The 19696-nt window shown below is 38.5% G+C and overlaps 1 protein-coding gene across 3 annotated transcripts in view; it reads right to left on the reverse strand.

The window, feature by feature from the left end:
- Window positions 1-19696, reverse strand: part of PLPPR5 (phospholipid phosphatase related 5) — a 130368-nt gene that overhangs the window by 26464 nt on the left and 84208 nt on the right. For all 3 annotated transcript variants that reach the window (XM_060006415.1, XM_060006414.1, XM_060006413.1), the window contains one exon: window positions 5390-5566. In XM_060006415.1, the coding sequence (XP_059862398.1) occupies window positions 5390-5566 (177 nt within the window). The remainder of the gene's footprint in view (window positions 1-5389; window positions 5567-19696) is intronic.

Here is a 19696-nt window from a genome sequence, read left to right on the forward strand (position 1 = left end):
GCTCCATGGTAGCAGACATGTTTTTTTTTCTGATCACTATTGTATTCTCAGTGCCACCGTGAATGAACAGATTAATGAATGAGCATGTATGTATCCAGCCTAAAAATTCTCAAATTTTCTAACGTTCCTGTACAATTTAAAGTGATTTTCTTTTGAAACATTCTATTTTTACATGAGTGGTTTCCATGAGTGTAATTCTACCCTCTCTTCCAAAAAATGACACTCCTAAGTCACCGTTACACATAGATTTTTGTTTCCTTTATCCCGTAGTGATAATAAATTAATCTGATCCATCTGTGATCATTTTCTCTCTTGCTTGTGGCAAATAAAACATCTCTGTTGTATGGGGCTATGTGCACGGGCTTTGGGGTCAAACAGGCCTGGGGCTTAATCCCGGGCTCTTTCATTTACTAACTTTGTGAGTCCAGGCAAGTTACTTAATATAACGAGACCTGTTTCTCTTATCTGAAAACTGAGGACAATAATAATTACATCTCAACATGCTGTTATGAGGATTAATTGAGTTAATATAGTAAAGAGTATTCAAATAGTTCCTATTTTTATTATTATGATATCACATATGTCAACCCGACAAGCTTTTGCTTTGGCTCAGTAAACTTGAACTTTTCTGCTGGACACTAATATGCATCTTTGTTGTAAGTGCTTTGAGGCACACATTTTTATAAAACAATATTAGTCAATCTACACTTATTGTTCAACTAGTATTTGCTTTGTATTTTCCTAAGCTTGGGGATTGTGTTCTCTAACTTTGAAGAAAAGGCACGTGAGATAAGAATAATAAATTTACTACTGAAGGTAATTACTCGTTAGACTGTAACAGGACTGACTTCAAGTGCAGTGGAAATTCAGGAAAAATGGGAGAACCATGTAGTCAGGGACACTTCCTGGGGAAGCTGGGATTTGTCTAAGAAAAATCTCAAGTGCATAAAGGATTTGAATACAGTCATCAAAGGTGAAGACCATGATACCTAGAGCCTTCTCTGTACCACACACTCGACTGCCTTTATTATATATGTGATTTCCCTTAACCCTCAAAAGAGCTCTGGAAAGTAAATAAAACAGTTCATTCATTCATTCATCAAATATTTCCTGAGAACCTCCTATGTACCAGACCCAATACTGAGAATACACAGTGATGAAAACAAATAAACACCTTCTCTGTGAGTGGCTTACATTCCAGTGGGTTTGATAGCAAAAAACAAAACCAAAAATATTATATGTGGTATATTAAAAGTTGAATTACACAGTGGAGAAAAGTGAATAGGAAATGAGAAAAGGAGTCCTTGGGGAGGGGTAATCACTTTAAATACAGTTCAGGGGAGGCCTCACTATTTTAGGGATGATGAGGGGCTAAGTGACTTGTATGATGTCACACATCCAGCAAAAGTGGCAAAAAGAAAAAGTGGCAACAGAAGGATTCAACCTAGGTTTGTCTGACTCCCACTCCTGTTTTGCTCTCTAAACTATACAGAGGAGTGGGTGTTCCAGCTGAGGCAACGCACAGGCCAGACAGAGCCTGTCTGTGTAAGACAGGAAGAAAACTGACTGGATTCCAAGTGCAGGAGTTCCACTGCAACGAGGGAAACATAAACTTGGCCGGGAAGAGTGAAGCCAGACTATGGAGGATCCCAGAAGTTCAATGGAAGTGTCTGATTTCATGCAGCAGGAAAGAGGGTTTTGTTTGTTTGTTTTGCTTTGTTATTGGCAATGAATTATGGTATCATGTGTATGAAGCAGAATGTGAGGTATGTGGAGGAGAGTCTGAAGTGAGCAGGCAGCTAGGAACCCGTTGATATAATAGAGGTAAGAAGTTTTGATCTCTAAAATCGAGAGGCTATGGTCAGAACAGTGCAGAAATACGACATGGGAGAAAGACTCTGGTGGAAATGAACTGGAACTAGATCAGTCACTGGGTGTGGGGGTGAAGGAGGAGAGTGGGTCAAAGGCAAACGCTAGACACCAGGTGTGGGTGATGGGGGATGTGAACGCCTTCAACCGACACACAGAGTCTTGGAGTAGGTTACTGTTAATTTTATTTTGGAATCATTTTAGTGATCTGCACACACTGAAGGATCACTGGAAACACCCCAGCATATTGTAAGCCAGAGCTGCAGTCACTGCTTGAAATAAATATTCTACTTAGTTGCCCAAGTGAGAAATCCGAGAGTCATCATAGATTGCTGCCTGCTTCATCCTCGTCATCTCCAATGTTCCATCAAGCTCCAAAACATTCCACCTCCCAAATACCTCCCGATAGCCTCCCCTCTCTCTGTGCCCTCAGAGGCCCGATTTGTGCCATCTTATTTCCCTGGTTCTGCCTAACTTGTCTCCTCTATCTTCACCTGGAGCTTTATTTTCCAGAAAACATATTTTCCCCAAAGCACAAATCTTATCAGAAAGTAAAAGGACTGACAGGAAACAAACTCTCACTTACAGAAATTATTTCAGTCATCCATGTGGCCATGCCCTGAATATACACACCATTTTGTTTAACCTTTATAAATCCTTATAATAATCCCTTAAGGAGGCTGTTTATAGCCTCCTTTAAAGAGGAAGAAACTGAGGGTTGCTTAACAGCACAAACTGAGTAGATAAAGAAGCTGGGATTCAGATTCAATCAGGCTGTTTTTCTGTTTCAACTCACTTGGACCCTGACAGAGGCTCCCAAATCACATACGTTTTTAAACAAAAGTCTACGTTATTGTCATAACATACAAGGCCTTTCAGGGTATTCCCCTGTGTGCTCTTCCACTCCCCTTTCTCGTCACTCGTGCTGGAGGTCTGGTACCATTTCCGGGGGCCATGTTCTCTCAGATGCACATGGCGCCTTGGGCCTAGACTATAGGAGAGGATTCATACATACTTATTTTATGAAGCATTTCGTACTGCCTCTGTGCTCTGTGCTCTTTGCCCCTCATTCCTTATGCCCCAGGCTAGACCTACCTGCTTTACAAACCTTTCAAGTTTATAAATTATCTCCTCTTTCTGATTTGTCCCTAATCCCAACAGGGTAGATGTGTTGAGTATATGTACCTCTACCATTACATTTACCCTCTATAGAACTCTTTGTGTCCACCTTGTCCCACCTGACTGCGATCTACTTGAGTACCTGGATTGTATCTTTTTCGTGTATTTATTCCCAGCACCAAGCACAGTGCCTGGACTAGAATAGGGTCTCAGTAAATGTTTGTTTCATGAAGGAAGAGAGGGAGGGAACGTTTACGGGAATAACCTGACTATTCCTCCCTGACCCCGGAAACAAATTCCCACAGCAGACAGGTCATGCTTATCTGAGCCTCCTTGCAGCCCCAGTTCTTGACACCTTGCCTGGCACCTGTAGGCACTCACATTCATAAACAGTTGGGAATGAACGTATAAAAGCTTGTTTAGCCATTACGTGGTTAAAGCATTTTCACATGACCTTTTTATAAGGTCATTTTCCTGGGTGCATGGGAATGTCTGAAGGGGCCTGTGGAATGTTCTAAATATGTGCAGTAGGAGGGTCTTGAACCCAAGGGGTATCCAGAGCCCAACTCATCATTCACCACATGGTTCTCAGATAAGGAAGCGACAGGGAAGACATGAGGGCTCTAGATTTCACAACGCAGGGTGTCACGACATTCACTGGCAGTAAAGGGAAGATCGTAACAGCCACAGGAGGATAAGACGAAGCCTGATGAGATGCTAGCAAAGATGTTCTGGACCCGCAGAGCTGAAACGCAGTTACATCTGACAGCAGTTTTAAAACTTTGACTTTTGGTATGCTCTTTGCCCTGCCTATGATTATTTTCTTAGGATTTATGTAAGATGCTTTTTGTTTTGTTCTGTTTTATAAAAAGTTAACCTGTTTCAATTGTGATAAGTGACAGCAAGGGAAAGGTTTTGGCCCAAGCGTGGGTGGGCCCCAGTTTTCCTGAGGCTACAGGATATCTCTGGGAAACAGAGTGGGGTGAGCCTAAGTCTCTCAGGACTTTGGACATCAGAGGGAGTGACATCAGCAAGAAAAGCAGCACAGGGTCTAGAGAGGGATCAGGGGATAGTCACCACTTTACCGCAGGAAGTTCTAGAAGAAATAACCTCCTAAAATGCCCGACACAAAGATAGTGCCCAAAGCTTTGGTAGAAGAAAGGTTCATGTAAGTTTTTGCTTACTGCTTATGAACTAGTGAAAATAAACTGAAGAAGGAAAGTTACTCTGGAGAAACAATTTAAATATAATTAAAATTAAAATAAAGTGTTTCTTATAATGTGTCAATACAAAAATACGTTTTTTTTTGTTTTTTTTTTTAAATTATTTATTTATTTTAGCTGTGTTGGGTCTTCGTTTCTGTGCGAGGGCTTTCTCTAGTTGTGGCAAGCGGGGGCCACTCTTCATCGCGGTGCGCGGGCCTCTCACTATCGCAGCCTCTCCTATTGCGGAGCACAGGCTCCAGACGTGCAGGCTCAATCGTTGTGGCTCACGGGCCTAGTTGCTCCGCGGCATGTGGGATCCTCCCAGACCAGGGCTCGAACCCGTGTCTCCTGCATTAGCAGGCAGATTCTCAACCACTGCGCCACCAGGGAAGCCCCAAAAATATGTTTTGATTTCTACAGTAGTCTACACATTTTTTCCATCTGGGTAAAATATCCATACTTATAATGGATTGATTAATTCTACAGCCAGACTGAAGTATATTTTCCAACAACTAAAACCTATAGACATATTCCAAGGGGATTTTATCATAAGAGTAGAGATGACTTCATCAGAAGTCACTACGTATGCTCTTCACTCCTTGGCAAAATCTGATTTGCGCGACGTCATCTTGGAAACTATCCCTGGGTTTTTAGTCACTGCAGGGAACCGGTTCATCTCACAAGTGAGGTTCACCTGTTATCAGGTGCTGAGACTTGGCGGCTCACGAAGAGTACTGCGCAGAGGCACCAGGGCACTTTGGGATGGTCTACATACTCCAGGATGTAAAGTGCCATGAGGAAACTTTTAAAATATTCAAACAACCCAGTTTTAAAAACCATCTGGGGAGGCATGAGTGTTTTTAGCCCCGTTCCATTTTACATGAAAATATTTTGTTCACCTTTAAATGTAGAATATATTGGGTTCGTTCAGGTTTCGTTCAGGTTTCCCGTAAGATGTTACGAAAAACCCGAACGAACATTTTGGTCAACCCAATGTGTTTTCTTCACCCCCAAACCTGACTTTGCGCAGAATAAACGAGGGAGCAGGAAGAAACGAATGACTTAAAACATAAATATTTCTATTTGCTATACCACCTTTTGACAACTAAACCCAGTGATTCACACCTGTATTTTCTAATAGGTGGTTATACATGTTGATTAAGAAACAAATGATATTTAAAGAAATTTGTACTTACCAGAAATACTGCTATAGATATTCCAACCAGAAAGCCTGCTATCACATCGGACCAATGATTTCGATATTCTGCTACTCTGTTGAGCCCAGTAAGAAAGGCCAAACACATTAAGCCCAGGCATAGAACGGGCTTAGCAAGTCTTGTTCCTTTGGCTTTGATTGTGTTGGTAATGTACATCTGAAATAGTAAATGAAAAACATGACTTTCCATGAACATATTTCCTTGATATACACCTCATATATGTGTCTGTACATATATATATTTATTGACATAGATATGCCTATATAGTTCAAATAATTAACTGAAGTTTATGAATTTTTTGAAAGAAGTTTCTTAAAAGTAGAGTTTAAAAGTATAAGATACTGAGTGCAGACATTCCAAGTGACTTTTTTTTAACTTTTAATGTACTTATTCTTGTTTCATCTGAATTTACATTTTAGATCAATACTATTAGAAGGGGAAAACTGATGAATGAATGTTTTTAATGTTTACATTTTTGTATACCATATGGAGAGGATGCATACTTTATAAAAATTAGAAGTTGTGAGTATAGTTATAAAAAACAAAATGGAGTGGATTTCCACTAAACAGATACTACTTTGAAAAAAGAATTTAAAGTTCAATACAGTGCCAAGGTTTGCTTTTATGCTGTTACCTGAAATTGTGAAATTACTTTGTTTTAACCAAATTTTATCAACCACCATTAGGACAACAAAAAAAAATTAACGATGATGGAGGAAATGTGTCAGCTAAAGCCAAAACAAAACAATTAGTAAACACCTACATTTTTGGCATCTTCACATATGCTAATGAAGAACAATTAAGTGTCAGCTGATTGCACAGAATGAAATGCCTTCAAGTTGTGAGCCACCATGCTCAAAAAACCCAGTCTTTCCCCCAATCTGATTTATTCTATAGCTCAATTGCTCATAACTTAAACCATGTGTTCCTATATAAGTAAATCTGTTGACTGTGAAGGAAATGTGTCAGTTATTATTTCAAGTCACTAGTAAAGTAACTATTAAAGAGATGGCTTTGACAGTGCAATCAGTTTTTATGATATTAATGTCAGAATCTGATACTGATAATATAATCAGAAAAATACTTAGAAATGTATGTAACCACTTGCCTATTGTCCTCAGTTGAATAAAAAATACATTTGCCTAAGAGATTAAACCAAAATCAGCACTTATGCTTTTAGTTCATGGCAGCCATTTTAGAATGCTATGAAATTCAGTAATTATCTTTTCTCTTTTTTTTTTTTTTTCTGGGCAAGTTTGCAGCCCTGTTAGCTGCCAGTACACACTGTATGAATATTTAAACAGTTCATGTGATACAAGGCTTCTACCTAGCCAAGTTCTAGCTCTTTGCAATCTATCCCTGGTCCTGATACTCTAGGGGAAAAAAAACCTGGATTATCTCCATTTTGGGCCTATGACCTTCAGAGCTATGTCTGTGTATTCTAAGCCTGTGCTTGAAAGAGCTAAATAATCTCAGTTAAGAAGAATAAGTATACATGAGAGGGAAATAGGAGATGAGAAAGAGAAAATGGTGCTTTTGCCATTCTGAGAGAATATATTAAAGAGTTTTGCCCACATGAGTAACAAGGCAAGAATATCACACCACTTCAGGTGTCCAGTGACATACCTAATAGAGTAATTCCTTATTTGACTCGTGCATATAAACAGGGAGTGAAATTTGAGCTGCTTGTGGGATTTTCTGTAACACAGCTATGCGGCTGATTACTAACTTCTTACCTTTGCATTTCTTCACATCTGTCAGAACGCTAAAGACATCCTATCCTTATTAAAACAAAATGAACGTGAAATGATAACTGAAAAGTATTAATACCGCTAATACTTATTATAGCTATGATTTAATGAGCGATGGCTGTTCAAGGCAATGTTCTAAGCATTTTACTTTACTTATTAAATCCTCAAAATAACCATATTAGTAAGAAATCATCATTATCTTCATTTTATAGATGAAAAAATTGACTCAAGACAAAGCTTACTATGAAGAATATACAACTTAACTATTGGGGGTGGCACTTTTGAGAAGGAGAGATGTCAATGGGAAGTAGCGGTAAAGCACTTTGGTGCCTTTAACCTTTGTTTCTTTCTTGATTGATTTCTTGCCTAGAGAAAATGGCATAAGCTAAGTATCAGTGAATGCAAGGGAAATGAAATGAAAAATACGGGAAAGAAGGCCACCATAGTACATAGCAGTGAGGCTACATCTATACTCTACTATTAGGAAGAAGTAGGAAGTAGTATATATGTAGTTTGTGTGGGAAATCTCCTACAGAATCTGTATGGCTTTGGAAAACATTTGCCTTCTCCTTCAACCCCAGAGGCCATCACAGATAGAGCTCAGCCCTAACTTATCCAAATTGTGTAAGCCTAAAGTAATCTGTGACCTTGGGTTACAATCCTCTGAAGTGTCTCTTGAATTTGAGTTTATTCCTAAGATGCTCTATGACTTAAGCACTGTTTATAAAGCGTCCCAAGACACAGTCTGGCCACTATGCAAACTCATGAAAAGGCTTTTATATTAGGAATAGTCTGGGATTTGGCTCTTCCCCCACCAGATCCCCACTTAATGTCCGGAACCAGAATAGAAGATAATTGAATTTTAAGCGTTATGGGAGAAGGACGACATCTCTTCAAATAATTTCAACTTTAAAGTGGGTCACTGTAGTGCTTTATAATGCACAGATTTTTCTGTACCATAATCAGTTGACATGGATGTCACAAAAGAAAAATTTGAGTTTGCACTTATATGTACTAGGAAACTTTTTGGTACTTATGAATGTAAGTGCCTTTTAACCAGTCTAATTGTGTTATCCTTACAGAAGGTCTATTATACCTAATTTGCAGAAGAGGAAATTATAGCATGAGAATCTATTAAGCAAGTTGGACACAGGACAGGAATTGATTATTTATGCTCTCTTGGTTTTTAATTCACTTATGAAACCATCTAGGTTAACCAGATGTCAAAATGTAGCTAAAATAAAACACAAACAGAAGGGTGTATAATCTGAGCAGGATGGTATCTGCTCAGTCCTCAAGGGTCAGTGAATGCTCACTACCTCATAGGCCAAGCCATTTAGCCATTATTAGGTAGTTCTTATTCATCAATCCCATGAATATCTATTAGCCCCAAGATACAGAAGGTTAAAACCAGTCATTTGCTACCTGCTAACAGCGAGGTGTATATTCTTCTACACATTTTTCTCCTTGCTTATACAATATATACAATAATTGACACACATATAAAGGGGTTTTGCTTACTTGTTTGCTTTTACTAAAAAATAATCTCAATGCCCATGTAGTAAAGTGAATGGACTCACTTGTGAGAATATTAATCTATCTCTTGGGTAAATGAGAAAGCACTGTACAATTTTAAAACAATACTATTATAAAATAAAAAGACAAATGTTTGTGTTTGTTAATTACTTACTATACACCTGAAACTGTTATTCAAAGAGGAGGAATCTAGGTTAGATCCAGAAGGATGAGTACGAGTTCCCGGCAAAGGGAAAATGGGGGTAAAAGGTGTCCTAGACCCAGGGAGAGTATCCGTAACCCTGCTATGCGCTCCCCAAGCACCTGCGTCGTCCTCTCCCAAAACACTTACCACAATGTGTGGTTTATACTCATTTAGGTTGTTCCCTTCACTACAGTGAGGACACAGAAGGCAAATCTGGAGTCTGCACTGTAAGCCCTGAGCTTAGCACTTTGCCTGAAACACAGTAAGCACTCAAAAGACTTACTAGACTTACTAAATAAAAGAACGAATAAATGAAAAATGCAAAGGCACAAGAGAAAGAGTATAGAGAATTTTCTTCATAGCATTTGTCACTATTTAAAATCATGTTCCCCATTTCTGTGTAGGTATATCTGTTGCCTCCACGAGAATATTCCATTAGAATAAAACCTCTGTCCATTCACCATTCTACCTGAAATGCATAGAACTCCTTTTATGTAGTAGGTATTCCAAAATGTTGAATTAATGAATGCATGAATGGCATGCTTGGGGAAAAGTGAATTTTTGAACTCTTTTATTGTCAGAAAATACACATCGCTATCAGAAATTGTCTTGCATATGCATGTGTTTAGTTGCTATTGTCTTTCTCCTCCTTGTCTATCTCATATTGCCTGGATCAAAACCTGGTACAGGGTAGGCACCTGTGATAGAAAGAATATTAGCCCCCTAACAATGCCGAAGCTCTAATCCTAGAAACTTGTGAATATGTCACCAAATCACATGAGTCTTTAAATGTGGATAACCTTCCCTAACTGTAATCAGAGAGATCTGAAGATGCTATGCTGCTGTCTTTGACGATGGAGAAAGGGAGCAACCAACCAAGGAATTCAGATAGCCTCTGGGAGCTGGAAAAGGCAGGGAATGAATTCTCCCTAGAGCCTCTTGAAGGGATGCAGCCAGGCTGAAACCTTGATTTTAGCCCAGTGAGACCATGCTGGACTTCAGATCTATGGAACTCTAGGATAATAACCTTGGGTTGTTTTAAGTCCCTAAGTTTGTGGTATTTTGTCATGGTGTCAAAAGAAAACTATGATAATCAATCAATATCTGCTTCATGCGTGAATGAATGAATGGACTGGAATTTGTAAAAATGATCCATAAGGGATAACTGTGGCATAGTGATTAGGTTACCTGCTCTGGAACCAATGAGATTTGGGTTTGAGTCCTGGCTCTGTCACTTACTTAAGCAAGTTATTCAACCTATCTAAGCCTTGAACTCCTTATGTATAAAATGATTGGGTTGTTTTTTTTTTGATATTAAGCTGTATGAGCTGCTTGCATATTTTGGAAGTTAGTCCCTTGTCTGTAGCATCGTTTGTAAATATTTTCTCCCATTCCTTAGGCTGTCTTTTCATTTTGTTTATGGTTTCCTTTGCTGTGCAAAAGCTTTTAAGTTTAATTAGGTCCCATTTGTTTATTTTGGTATTTATTCCATCACTCTAGGAGACTGCTCCAAAAAAATATTGCTGTGATTTATGTCAAAGAGTGTTCTGCCTATGTTTTCCTCTAGGAGTTTTATAGTATCCAGTCTTACATTTAGGTCTTTAATCCATTTTGAGTTTGGTGTTAGAGAATGGTAGCCGTCCAGTTTTCCCAGCACTACTTATTGAAGAGACTGTCTTTCCTCCATTGTATACTCTTGCCTTCTTTGTCATAGATTAATTGACCATAATGTGTGGGTTTATTCGGATTGCACCCTATAGTCTTACTCATGGATCTACAATTCATAATCAGGTTAGGATGGATTCTTTAAACTGATTTCCAGGTTTGGACTACTTTGATTCATGTATCCTAAGAAGCAATAGGTTTTTTTGGTTTTGTTTTTTTAATAACCACATAGCATTACTACTGGTCATATTGTTTGTAGTCCTCACATGGACTGATGTCCCACCAAGTTCTTCTTATCTTGGATTCCTGGGGTTATTTTTAAAAAATCAAATTTCTTAATTGTTTTCAAAATAGCATTCCACCTTGTTAAAACCCTTTTGACCTTTGAGGTTGACATCTATCAAATTAATCCCATTTCTCTCAGCTTCTTCTTAGCACCATACAGATCACCAATAACAAGGCAGTGTCAAGGGTAGAATTCCATGGCACTCCACTGGAGATTTATTTGCAAATTGGTACAGAGACATTGAACAAAATTTGGAGTGTACATTTATTAAGCCAGGTGTGCAGTGTCCTGAAAGTCTTATTATTATATCCATACTTATCCATGATCATACATTTGCCAAACTGCAATGTAAATGTATTTGATAGGGCATGTAATAGAATTGTGATGAGAGGTAATGCAGTGGTAGAAAGACCATGGACTTTGTACCAGATTTGTGTCCACATAATTCAGACCTTTCAGGGCTGTGTTGGGGAAGCACGATAAACAGTGGTATATTGAAGCCATAAATTTTATGTACTAAACCTAGATTGTATAGAGCATGCAGCTACTTTTTTTCCCCCTAACTGACCTAAACTTCATCATGGGCATCCATCCTGCACTGAAGAGGAACAGAATGAGGGAGAGAGAAAGTCTGCCACCTTCCCCATCTATATGTTGGTGGTACCACCCTGTTTATACTATATCCTGTGTACTCTTTATTATTACCTTGTAATAAAATACACAGATCTTCAAATTTTGCTTTTGGTATGTAAAGGTAGCTTTGGAATTTAGAAATTCCTGTTCTTTTTTGACAAAGAGAGATTTGACTACTGAAGCCAAACATTGTCTTCCTTTTCTAATTGGTACTGGCCCATCTCTCTTTTTCTTTTTCCAGTTTTACTGAGGTATAATTGACAAATTTAAAAAATCGATATACTTAAGGTATGCAACTTGCTGTTTTTATATATGTGTACATTGTGATCACCATAATCAAGCTAATTTAATGTAACCATTACATCACATAGTTACCATTTTGTGTGTATGTGTACATTTAAGATCTACCTACTCTTAGCAAATTTCAAGTACACAATACAGTGTAGTTACATTGCTATACATTATACCTGTGTGGTATGTATAGATATAATACTATTCAGGATTAAAAAAGAAGGAAGTCCTGCCATTTGAGACAACACGGATCAACCTGAAGGACATTATGCTAAGTGAAATATGCCAGGCGAGGAAAGACATATACTGCAAGATCTCGCTTATATGTGCAATCTAAAATAGTCAACCCCATACAAGCAGAGAGTAGAGTGGGGGCTGCCAGAAGCTAGCAGACAGGGAAACGGGGAGATAGATGTTGGCCCTTCTCTTATGGCATGTCCTTCTCTGAGACACTGAATAACAGATGATAAATCCTAGAGTTACGTTGCCCAATATGGTAGCTGCTAGCTAGAGCTACTGAGCACTGGAAACATAGACAGTGGGATCAAGGGACTGCATTTTTAATATTAGTTAATTTCAGTTTTTAAAACTGGTACTTGCTTTGATTATTAGAAAACTTTTAAATATGTTTGGAACAAACTGGGTATGTGTTTCTACTTTTACACTGTAAGTTTTATGAAACCTAAATAGAGATCAAATACTTGAGATGAAAATGTAGTATCAGAACTGAGTTGAATTGCAAAAGACAAATAGACACTGGATTTTGAAAACTTTGCAAAAAGGGGAATGCAAAATATCTCATTAATAATTTTTATATTGACACATATTGAAATGTTAAAATTTAGACATACTTGGTTAAATAAAATATATTTTAAAACTTGAACCTTTGTTTTTTTTTTGTTTTTTTTTTTTGCAGTACGCGGGCCTCTCACTGCTGTGGCCTCTCCCGTCGCGGAGCACAGGCTCCGGACGCGCAGGCTCAGCAGCCATGGCTCACGGGCCCAGCCGCTCCGCGACACGTGGGATCTTCCCCGACCGGGGCACGAACCCGTGTCCCCTGCATCGGCAGGAGGACTCTCAACCACTGCGCCACCAGGGAAGCCCGAACCTTTGTTTTTGCTTTTGAAAAATATGACTTCGAAAATTGATAATCATATATGTGGTTCATTTTATATTTCTACTAGATATTGCAGCCATAGACAAGAGCATATGATTCAAGGGAAATGAAAAATATATCAGTTAATATTCAAAAATATTGTTCCTATTTCAGCATTTATTGCTATTTTATTATTTTTATTTATTATATTGGTTGGAGTTGTGTACTGAACCTAAAACCATTTTTTAGGGCACTCGTGTTCTGTAAGACAATAGTTAGCTATATCTTTTAACTATATCTAACTTTTACATCTATTAATATATTACTATTTCAAGCAGCACATAAAGTAATAAAATGATTTTATGGAATTATCTTTAATTTTCAGAGTTAAACTATCACAGTCTATTTTTTCAGGTTCTGATTATTAACACAGATTTTTTTTTTTTTTTTTTTTTTTTTTTTTTTGCGGTACGCGTGCCTCTCCTGTTGTGGAGCATAGGCTCCAGACGCGCAGGCTCAGCGGCCATGGCTCACGGGCCCAGCCGCTCCGGGGCATGTGGGATCTTCCCAGACCGGGGCACGAACCCACGTCAGCTATATCGGCAGGCGGACTCTCAACCACTGCGCCACCAGGGAAGCCCTAAAACAGCTTTTTAAAAAACATTTTGCTTCTAAAAGTTAATCAATTGTTTTGTATTTTATTGATATTTTATTTTTTTTAACATCTTATTGGAGTATGATTGCTTTACAATGTTGTGTTAGTTTCTGCTGTATAACAAAGTGAATCAGCTAAACATATACATATATCCCCATATCCCCTCCATCTTGCGTCTCCCTCCCACCCTCCCTATCCCACTCCTCTAGGTGGTCACAAAGCACTGAGCTGATCTCCCTGTGCTATGTGGCTGCTTCCCACTAGCTATCTATTTTACATTTGGTAGTGTATATATGTCAATGCTACTTTCTCACTTCGTCACAGCTTACCCTTCCCCCTCCCTGTGTCCTCAAGTTCATTCTCTATGTCTGTGCCTTTATTCCTGTCCTGCCCCTAGGTTCATCAGAACCACTTTTTTTTTTCCCATATATATGTGTTAGCATACAGTATTTGTTTTTCTTTTTCTGACTTATTCCACTCTGAATGACAGTCTCTAGGTCCATCCACCTCACTACAAATAACTCAGTTTCGTTTCTTTTTATGGCTGAGTAATATTTTATTGTATATATGTGCCACATCTTTATCCATTCATCTGTCGGACATATAGGTTGCTTCCATTTCCTAGCTATTGTAAATAGTGCTGCAATGAACATAGTGGTACATGTATCTTTTTGAATTATGGTTTTCTCAGGGTATATGCCCAGGAGTGGGATTGCTGGGTCCTACGGTAGTTCTATTTTTAGTTTTTTAAGGAACTGTTCTCCATAGCGGTTGTATAAATTTACCTTCCCAACAAACAGTGCAAGAGGGTTCCCTTTTCTCCACATCCTCTCCAGCATTTATTGTTTATAGATTTGTTGAAGATGGCCATTCTGACTGGTTTGAGGTGATACCTTATTGTAGTTTTGATTTGCATTTCTCTAATGATTAGTGATGTGGACCATCCTTTCATGTGTTTATTGGGAATCTGTATATCTTCTTTAGAGAAATGTGTATTTAGCTCTTCTGCCCATTTTTGGATTGGGTTGAATGTTTTTTTTGATATTGAGCTGCATGACCTGCTTGTATATTGTCGAGAGTAATCCTTTGTCACTTGCTTCGTTTGCAAATATTTTTGCCAATTCTGAGGGTTATCTTTCCACTTTGTTTATGGTTTCCTTTGCTGTGCAAAAGCTTTTAAGTTTCATTAGGTCCCATTTGTTTATTTTTGTTTTTATTTCCATTTCTCTAGGAGGTAGGTCAAAAAGGTTCTTGCTGTGATTTATGTCAAAGAGTATTCTTCCTATGTTTTCCTCTAAGAGTTTGATAGTGTCTGGCCTTACATTTAGGTCTTTAATCCATTTTGAGTTTATTTTGTGTATGGTGTTAGGAAGTGTTCTAATTTCATTCTTTCACATGTAGCTGTGCAGTTTTCCCAGCACCACTTATTGAAGAGGCTGTCTTTTCTCCATTGTATATTCTTGCCTCCTTTATCAAAGATAAGGTGACCATACGTGCATGGGTTTATCTCTAGGCTTTCTATCCTGTTCTACTGATCTATATTTCTGTTTTTGTGCCAGTACCATAGTGCCTTGATTACTGTAGCTTTGTAGTATAGTCTGAAGTCTGGGAGCCTGACTCCTCCAGCTCTGTTTTTTTTTCTCTTTCTCAAGATTGCTTTGGCTATTCAGGGTCTTTTTTGTTTCCATACAAATTGTGAAATTTTTTGTTCTAGTTCTGTAAAAAATGCCAGTAGTAGTTTGATAGGGATTGCATTGAATCTGTAGGTTGCTTTGGGTAGTATAGCCATGTTCACAGTTTTACTCTTCCAATCCAAGAACATGGTATGTCTCTGCATCTGTTTGTATCATCTTTAGTTTCTTTCATCAGTGTCTTATAGTTTTCTGCATACAGGACTTTGTCCCCTTAGGTAGGTTTATTCCTAGGCATTTTATTCTTTTTGTTGCAATGGTAAATGGAAGTGTTTCCTTAATTTCTCCTTCAGATTTTTCATCATTAGTGTATAGGAATGAAAGAGATTTCTGTGCATTAATTTTGTATACTGCTACTTTACCACATTCATTGATTAGCTCTAGTAGTTTTCTGGTAGTATCTTTAGGATTCTCTATGTACAGTATCATGTCATCTGCAAACAGTGACAGCTTTACTTCTTCTTTTCCAATTTGGATTCCTTTTATTTCTTTTTCTTTGATTGCTGTGACTAAAACTTCCAAAACTATGTTGAATAACAGTGGTGAGAGTGGGCAACCTTGTCTTGTTCCTATCTCAGAGGAAATGGTTTCAGTTTCTCACCACTAAGAACAATGTTGGCTGTGGGTTTGTCATATATGGCCTTTATTATGCTAATTCCCCTATGCCTACTTTCTGGAGAGTTTTTATCATAAATGGGTGTTGAAATTTGTCAAAAGCTTTTTCTACATCTATTGAGAAGATCAGATGGTTTTTATGCTTCAATTTGTTAATATGGTGTATCACACTGATTGATTTGCGTATATTGAAGAATCCTTGCATTCCTGGGATAAACCCCACTTGATCATGGTGTATGAACCTTTAAATGTGCTGTTGGATTCTGTTTGCTAGTATTTTGTTGAGGATTTTTGCATCTATGTTCATCAGTGATATTGGCCTGCAGTTTTCTCTTTTTGAGACATCTTTGTCTGGTTTTGGTATCAGGGTGATGATGGCCTCGTAGAATGAGTTTGGGAGTGTTCCTCCTTCTGCTATAATTTGTAAGAGTTTGAGAAGGAGAGGTGCTAGCTCTTTTCTAAATGTTTGATAGAAATAGCCTGTGAAAACACCTGGTCCCGGGCTTTTGTTTGTTGGAAGATTTTTAATCACAGTTTCAACTTCAGTGCTTGTGATTGGTCTCTATATTTTCTATTTCTTCCTGGTTCAGTCTCAGAAGGTTGTGCTTTTCTAAGAACTTGTCCATTTCTTCCAGGCCGTCCATTTTATGGGCATATAGTTGCTTGTAGTCATCCCTCATGATTCTTTGTATTTCTGTAGGGTCAGTTGTTACTTCTTTTTCATTTCTAATTCTGTTGATTTGAGTCTTCTCCCTTCTTTTCTTGATGAGTCTGGCTAGTGGTTTCTCAATTTTGTTTATCTTCTCAAAGAACCAGCTTTTAGTTTTATTGCTCTTTACTATTGTTTCCTTCATTTATTTCAGATCTGATCTTTATGATTTCTTTCCTTCTGCTAACTTTGGGGTTTTTGTGTTCTTCTTTCTCTAATTGCTTGAGGTGTAAGGTTAGGTTGTTTATTTGAGATTTTTCTTTTTTCTCGAGGTAGGATTGTATTGCTATAAACTTCCGTCTTAGAACTGCTTTTGCTGCATCCCATCGATTTTGGGTCATCGTGTTTTCATTGTCATTTGTGTCTAGGTATTTGATTTCCTCTTTGGTATCTTCAGTGATCTCTTGGTTATTCAGTAGCATACTGTTTAGCCTCCACGGGTTTGTATTTTTTACAGTTTTTTTCCCTCTAATTGATATCTAGTCTCATAGCGTTGTGGTCGGAAAAGATACTTGATATGATTTCAATTTTCTTAAATATACCAAGGCTTGATTTGTGGCCCAAGTTATGATCTATCCTGGAGAATGTTCCATGAGCACTTAAGAAGAAAGTGTATTCTGTTGTTTTGGGATGGAATGTCCTATAAATATCAATTAAATCTATCTGGTCTATTGTGTCATTTAAAGCTTGTATTTCCTTATTTATTTTCATTTTGGATGATCTGTACATTGGTGAAAGTGGAGTGTTAAAGTCCCCTACTATGATTGTGTTACTGTCGATTTTCCCTTTCATGGCTGTTAGCATTTGCCTTATGTATTGAGGTGCTCCTATGTTGGGTGCATAAATATTTACAATTGTTATATCTACTTCTTGGATTGATCCCTTGATCATTATGTAGTGCCCTTCTTTGTCTCCTGTAATAGTCTTTACTTTAAAGTCTATTTTGTCTGATATGTGAATTGCTATTCCAGCTTTCTTTTGATTTCCATTTGCATGGAATATCTTTTTCCATCGCCTCACTTTCAGCTGTATTTGTCCCTAGGTCTGAAGTGGGTCTCTTGTAGACAACATATATACAGGTCTTGTTTTGTATCCATTCAGCCAGTCTATGTCTTTTGGTTGGAGCATTTAATCCATTCACATTTAAGGTAATTATCGATACACATGTTCCTACTACCATTTTCTTCACTGTTTTGGGTTTGTTATTGTAGGTCTTTTCCTTTTCTTGGGTTTCCTGCCTAGAAGTTCCTTTAGCATTTGTTGTAAAGCTGGTTTGGTGGTGCTGAATTCTCTTAGCTTTTGTTTATCTGTAAAGGTTTTAATTTCTCCATCAAATATGAATGAGATCCTTGCTGGGTAGAGTAATCTTGGTTGTAGGTTTTTCCCTTTCATCACTTTAAATATGTCCTGCCACTCCCTTCTGGCTTGTAGAGTTTCTGCTGAAAGATCAGCTGTTAACCTTATGGGGATTCCCTTTTATGTTTTTTGTTGCTTTTCCCTTGCTGCTTTTAATATTTTTTCTTTGTATTTAATTTTTGATAGTTTGATTAATATGTGTCTTGGTGTGTTTCTCCTTGGATTTAACTGTATGGGACTCTCTGTGCTTCCTGGACTTGATTGACTATTTCTGTCCCACGTTAGGGAAGTTTTCAACTCTAATCTCTTGAAATATTTTCTCAGACCCTTTCTTTTTCTCTTTTTCTTCTGGGACCCCTATAATTCGAATGTTGGTATGTTTAATGTTGTCCCAGAGGTCTCTAGACTGTCCTCAATTCTTTTCATTCTTTTTTCTTTATTCTGCTCTGCAGTAGTTATTTCCACCATTTTATCTTCCAGGTCACTTATCTGTTCTTCTGCCTCCATTATTCTGCTATTGATTCCTCCTAGAGAATTTTTAATTTCATTTATTGTGTTGTTCATCATTGTTTGTTTGCTCTTTAGTTCTTCTAGTTCCCTGTTAAATGTTTCTTGTATTTTCTCCATTCTGTTTCCATGATTTCGGGTCATCCTTACTATAATTACTCTGAATTCTTTTTTCAGGTAGACTGTCTATTTCCTCTGCATTCGTTTGGTCTGGTGGGATTTTACCTTGCTCCTTCATCTATTGCATATTTTTCTGTCTTCTCATTTTGCTTAACTTACTGTGTTTGGGGTCTCCTTTTCGCAGGCTACAGGTTCGTAGTTCCCATTGTTTTGGTTGTCTACCCCCAGTGGGTAAGGTTGGTTCAGTGGCTTGTGGAGGCTTCCTGGTAGAGGGGACTGGTGCCTGTGTTCTTGTGGGTGGGGTTGTATCTTGTCCTTCTGGTGGTGTGTTTTGGTGTGTCTGTGATCTTATTATGATTTTAGGCAGCCTCTCTGCTAATGGGTGGGGTTGTGTTCCTGTCTTGCTAGTTGTTTGGCATGGACCATCGAGCACTGGAGTTGCTGGCCTTTAGGTGGAGGTGGTCCTTAGCATTGAGATGGAGGTCTCTGGGAGAGCTCTCGCCGATTGATATTATGTGGGGCCGGGAAGTCTCTGGCAGTCCAATGTCCTGAACTTGGCCTCTCCCACCTCAGAGGCTCAGGCCTGACACTAGGGTGGAGCACCAAGACCCTGTCAGCCACATGGGTCAGAAGAAAAGGGAGAAAAAAAAAGACAGAAAAATAAATAAATAAATAAAATTAAATAATTAAATTTTTTAAAAAATTTAAATTAGTAAAATAAAAAAGTAATTGTGGGGCTTCCCTGGTGGCGCAGTGGTTGAGAGTCTGCCTGACGATGCAGGGGACACGGGTTCATGACCTGGTCTGGGAAGATCCCACATGCCGCGGAGCGGCTAGGCCCGTGAGCCATGGCCGCTGAGCCTGCGCGTCCGGAGCCTGTGCTCCGCAATGGGAGAAGTCACAACAGTGAGAGGCCCGCGTACCACCAAAAAAAAAAAAAAAAAAAAGGAATTGTGGGGATTTAATCTGCTGCTCCTGAGTCTACATGGAGAGATTTCTCTTTCCCTTCTTTGTTCGCACAGCTCCTGGGGTTCAGCTTTGGTTTTGGCCCCACCTCTGTGTGTAGGCTGCCCTTAGACTTCTGTTCCCGCCCAGACAGGACGGGGTTAAAACAGTGGCTTATTAGGGGGCTCTGGCTCACTCATGCCGGGGGGAGGAAGGGGTACAGTAGTTATAACTGGTATGCGGGGC

This window comes from Delphinus delphis, chromosome 1 (assembly GCF_949987515.2).
Source record: "Delphinus delphis chromosome 1, mDelDel1.2, whole genome shotgun sequence".
Lineage (NCBI taxonomy): Eukaryota > Metazoa > Chordata > Mammalia > Artiodactyla > Delphinidae > Delphinus > Delphinus delphis.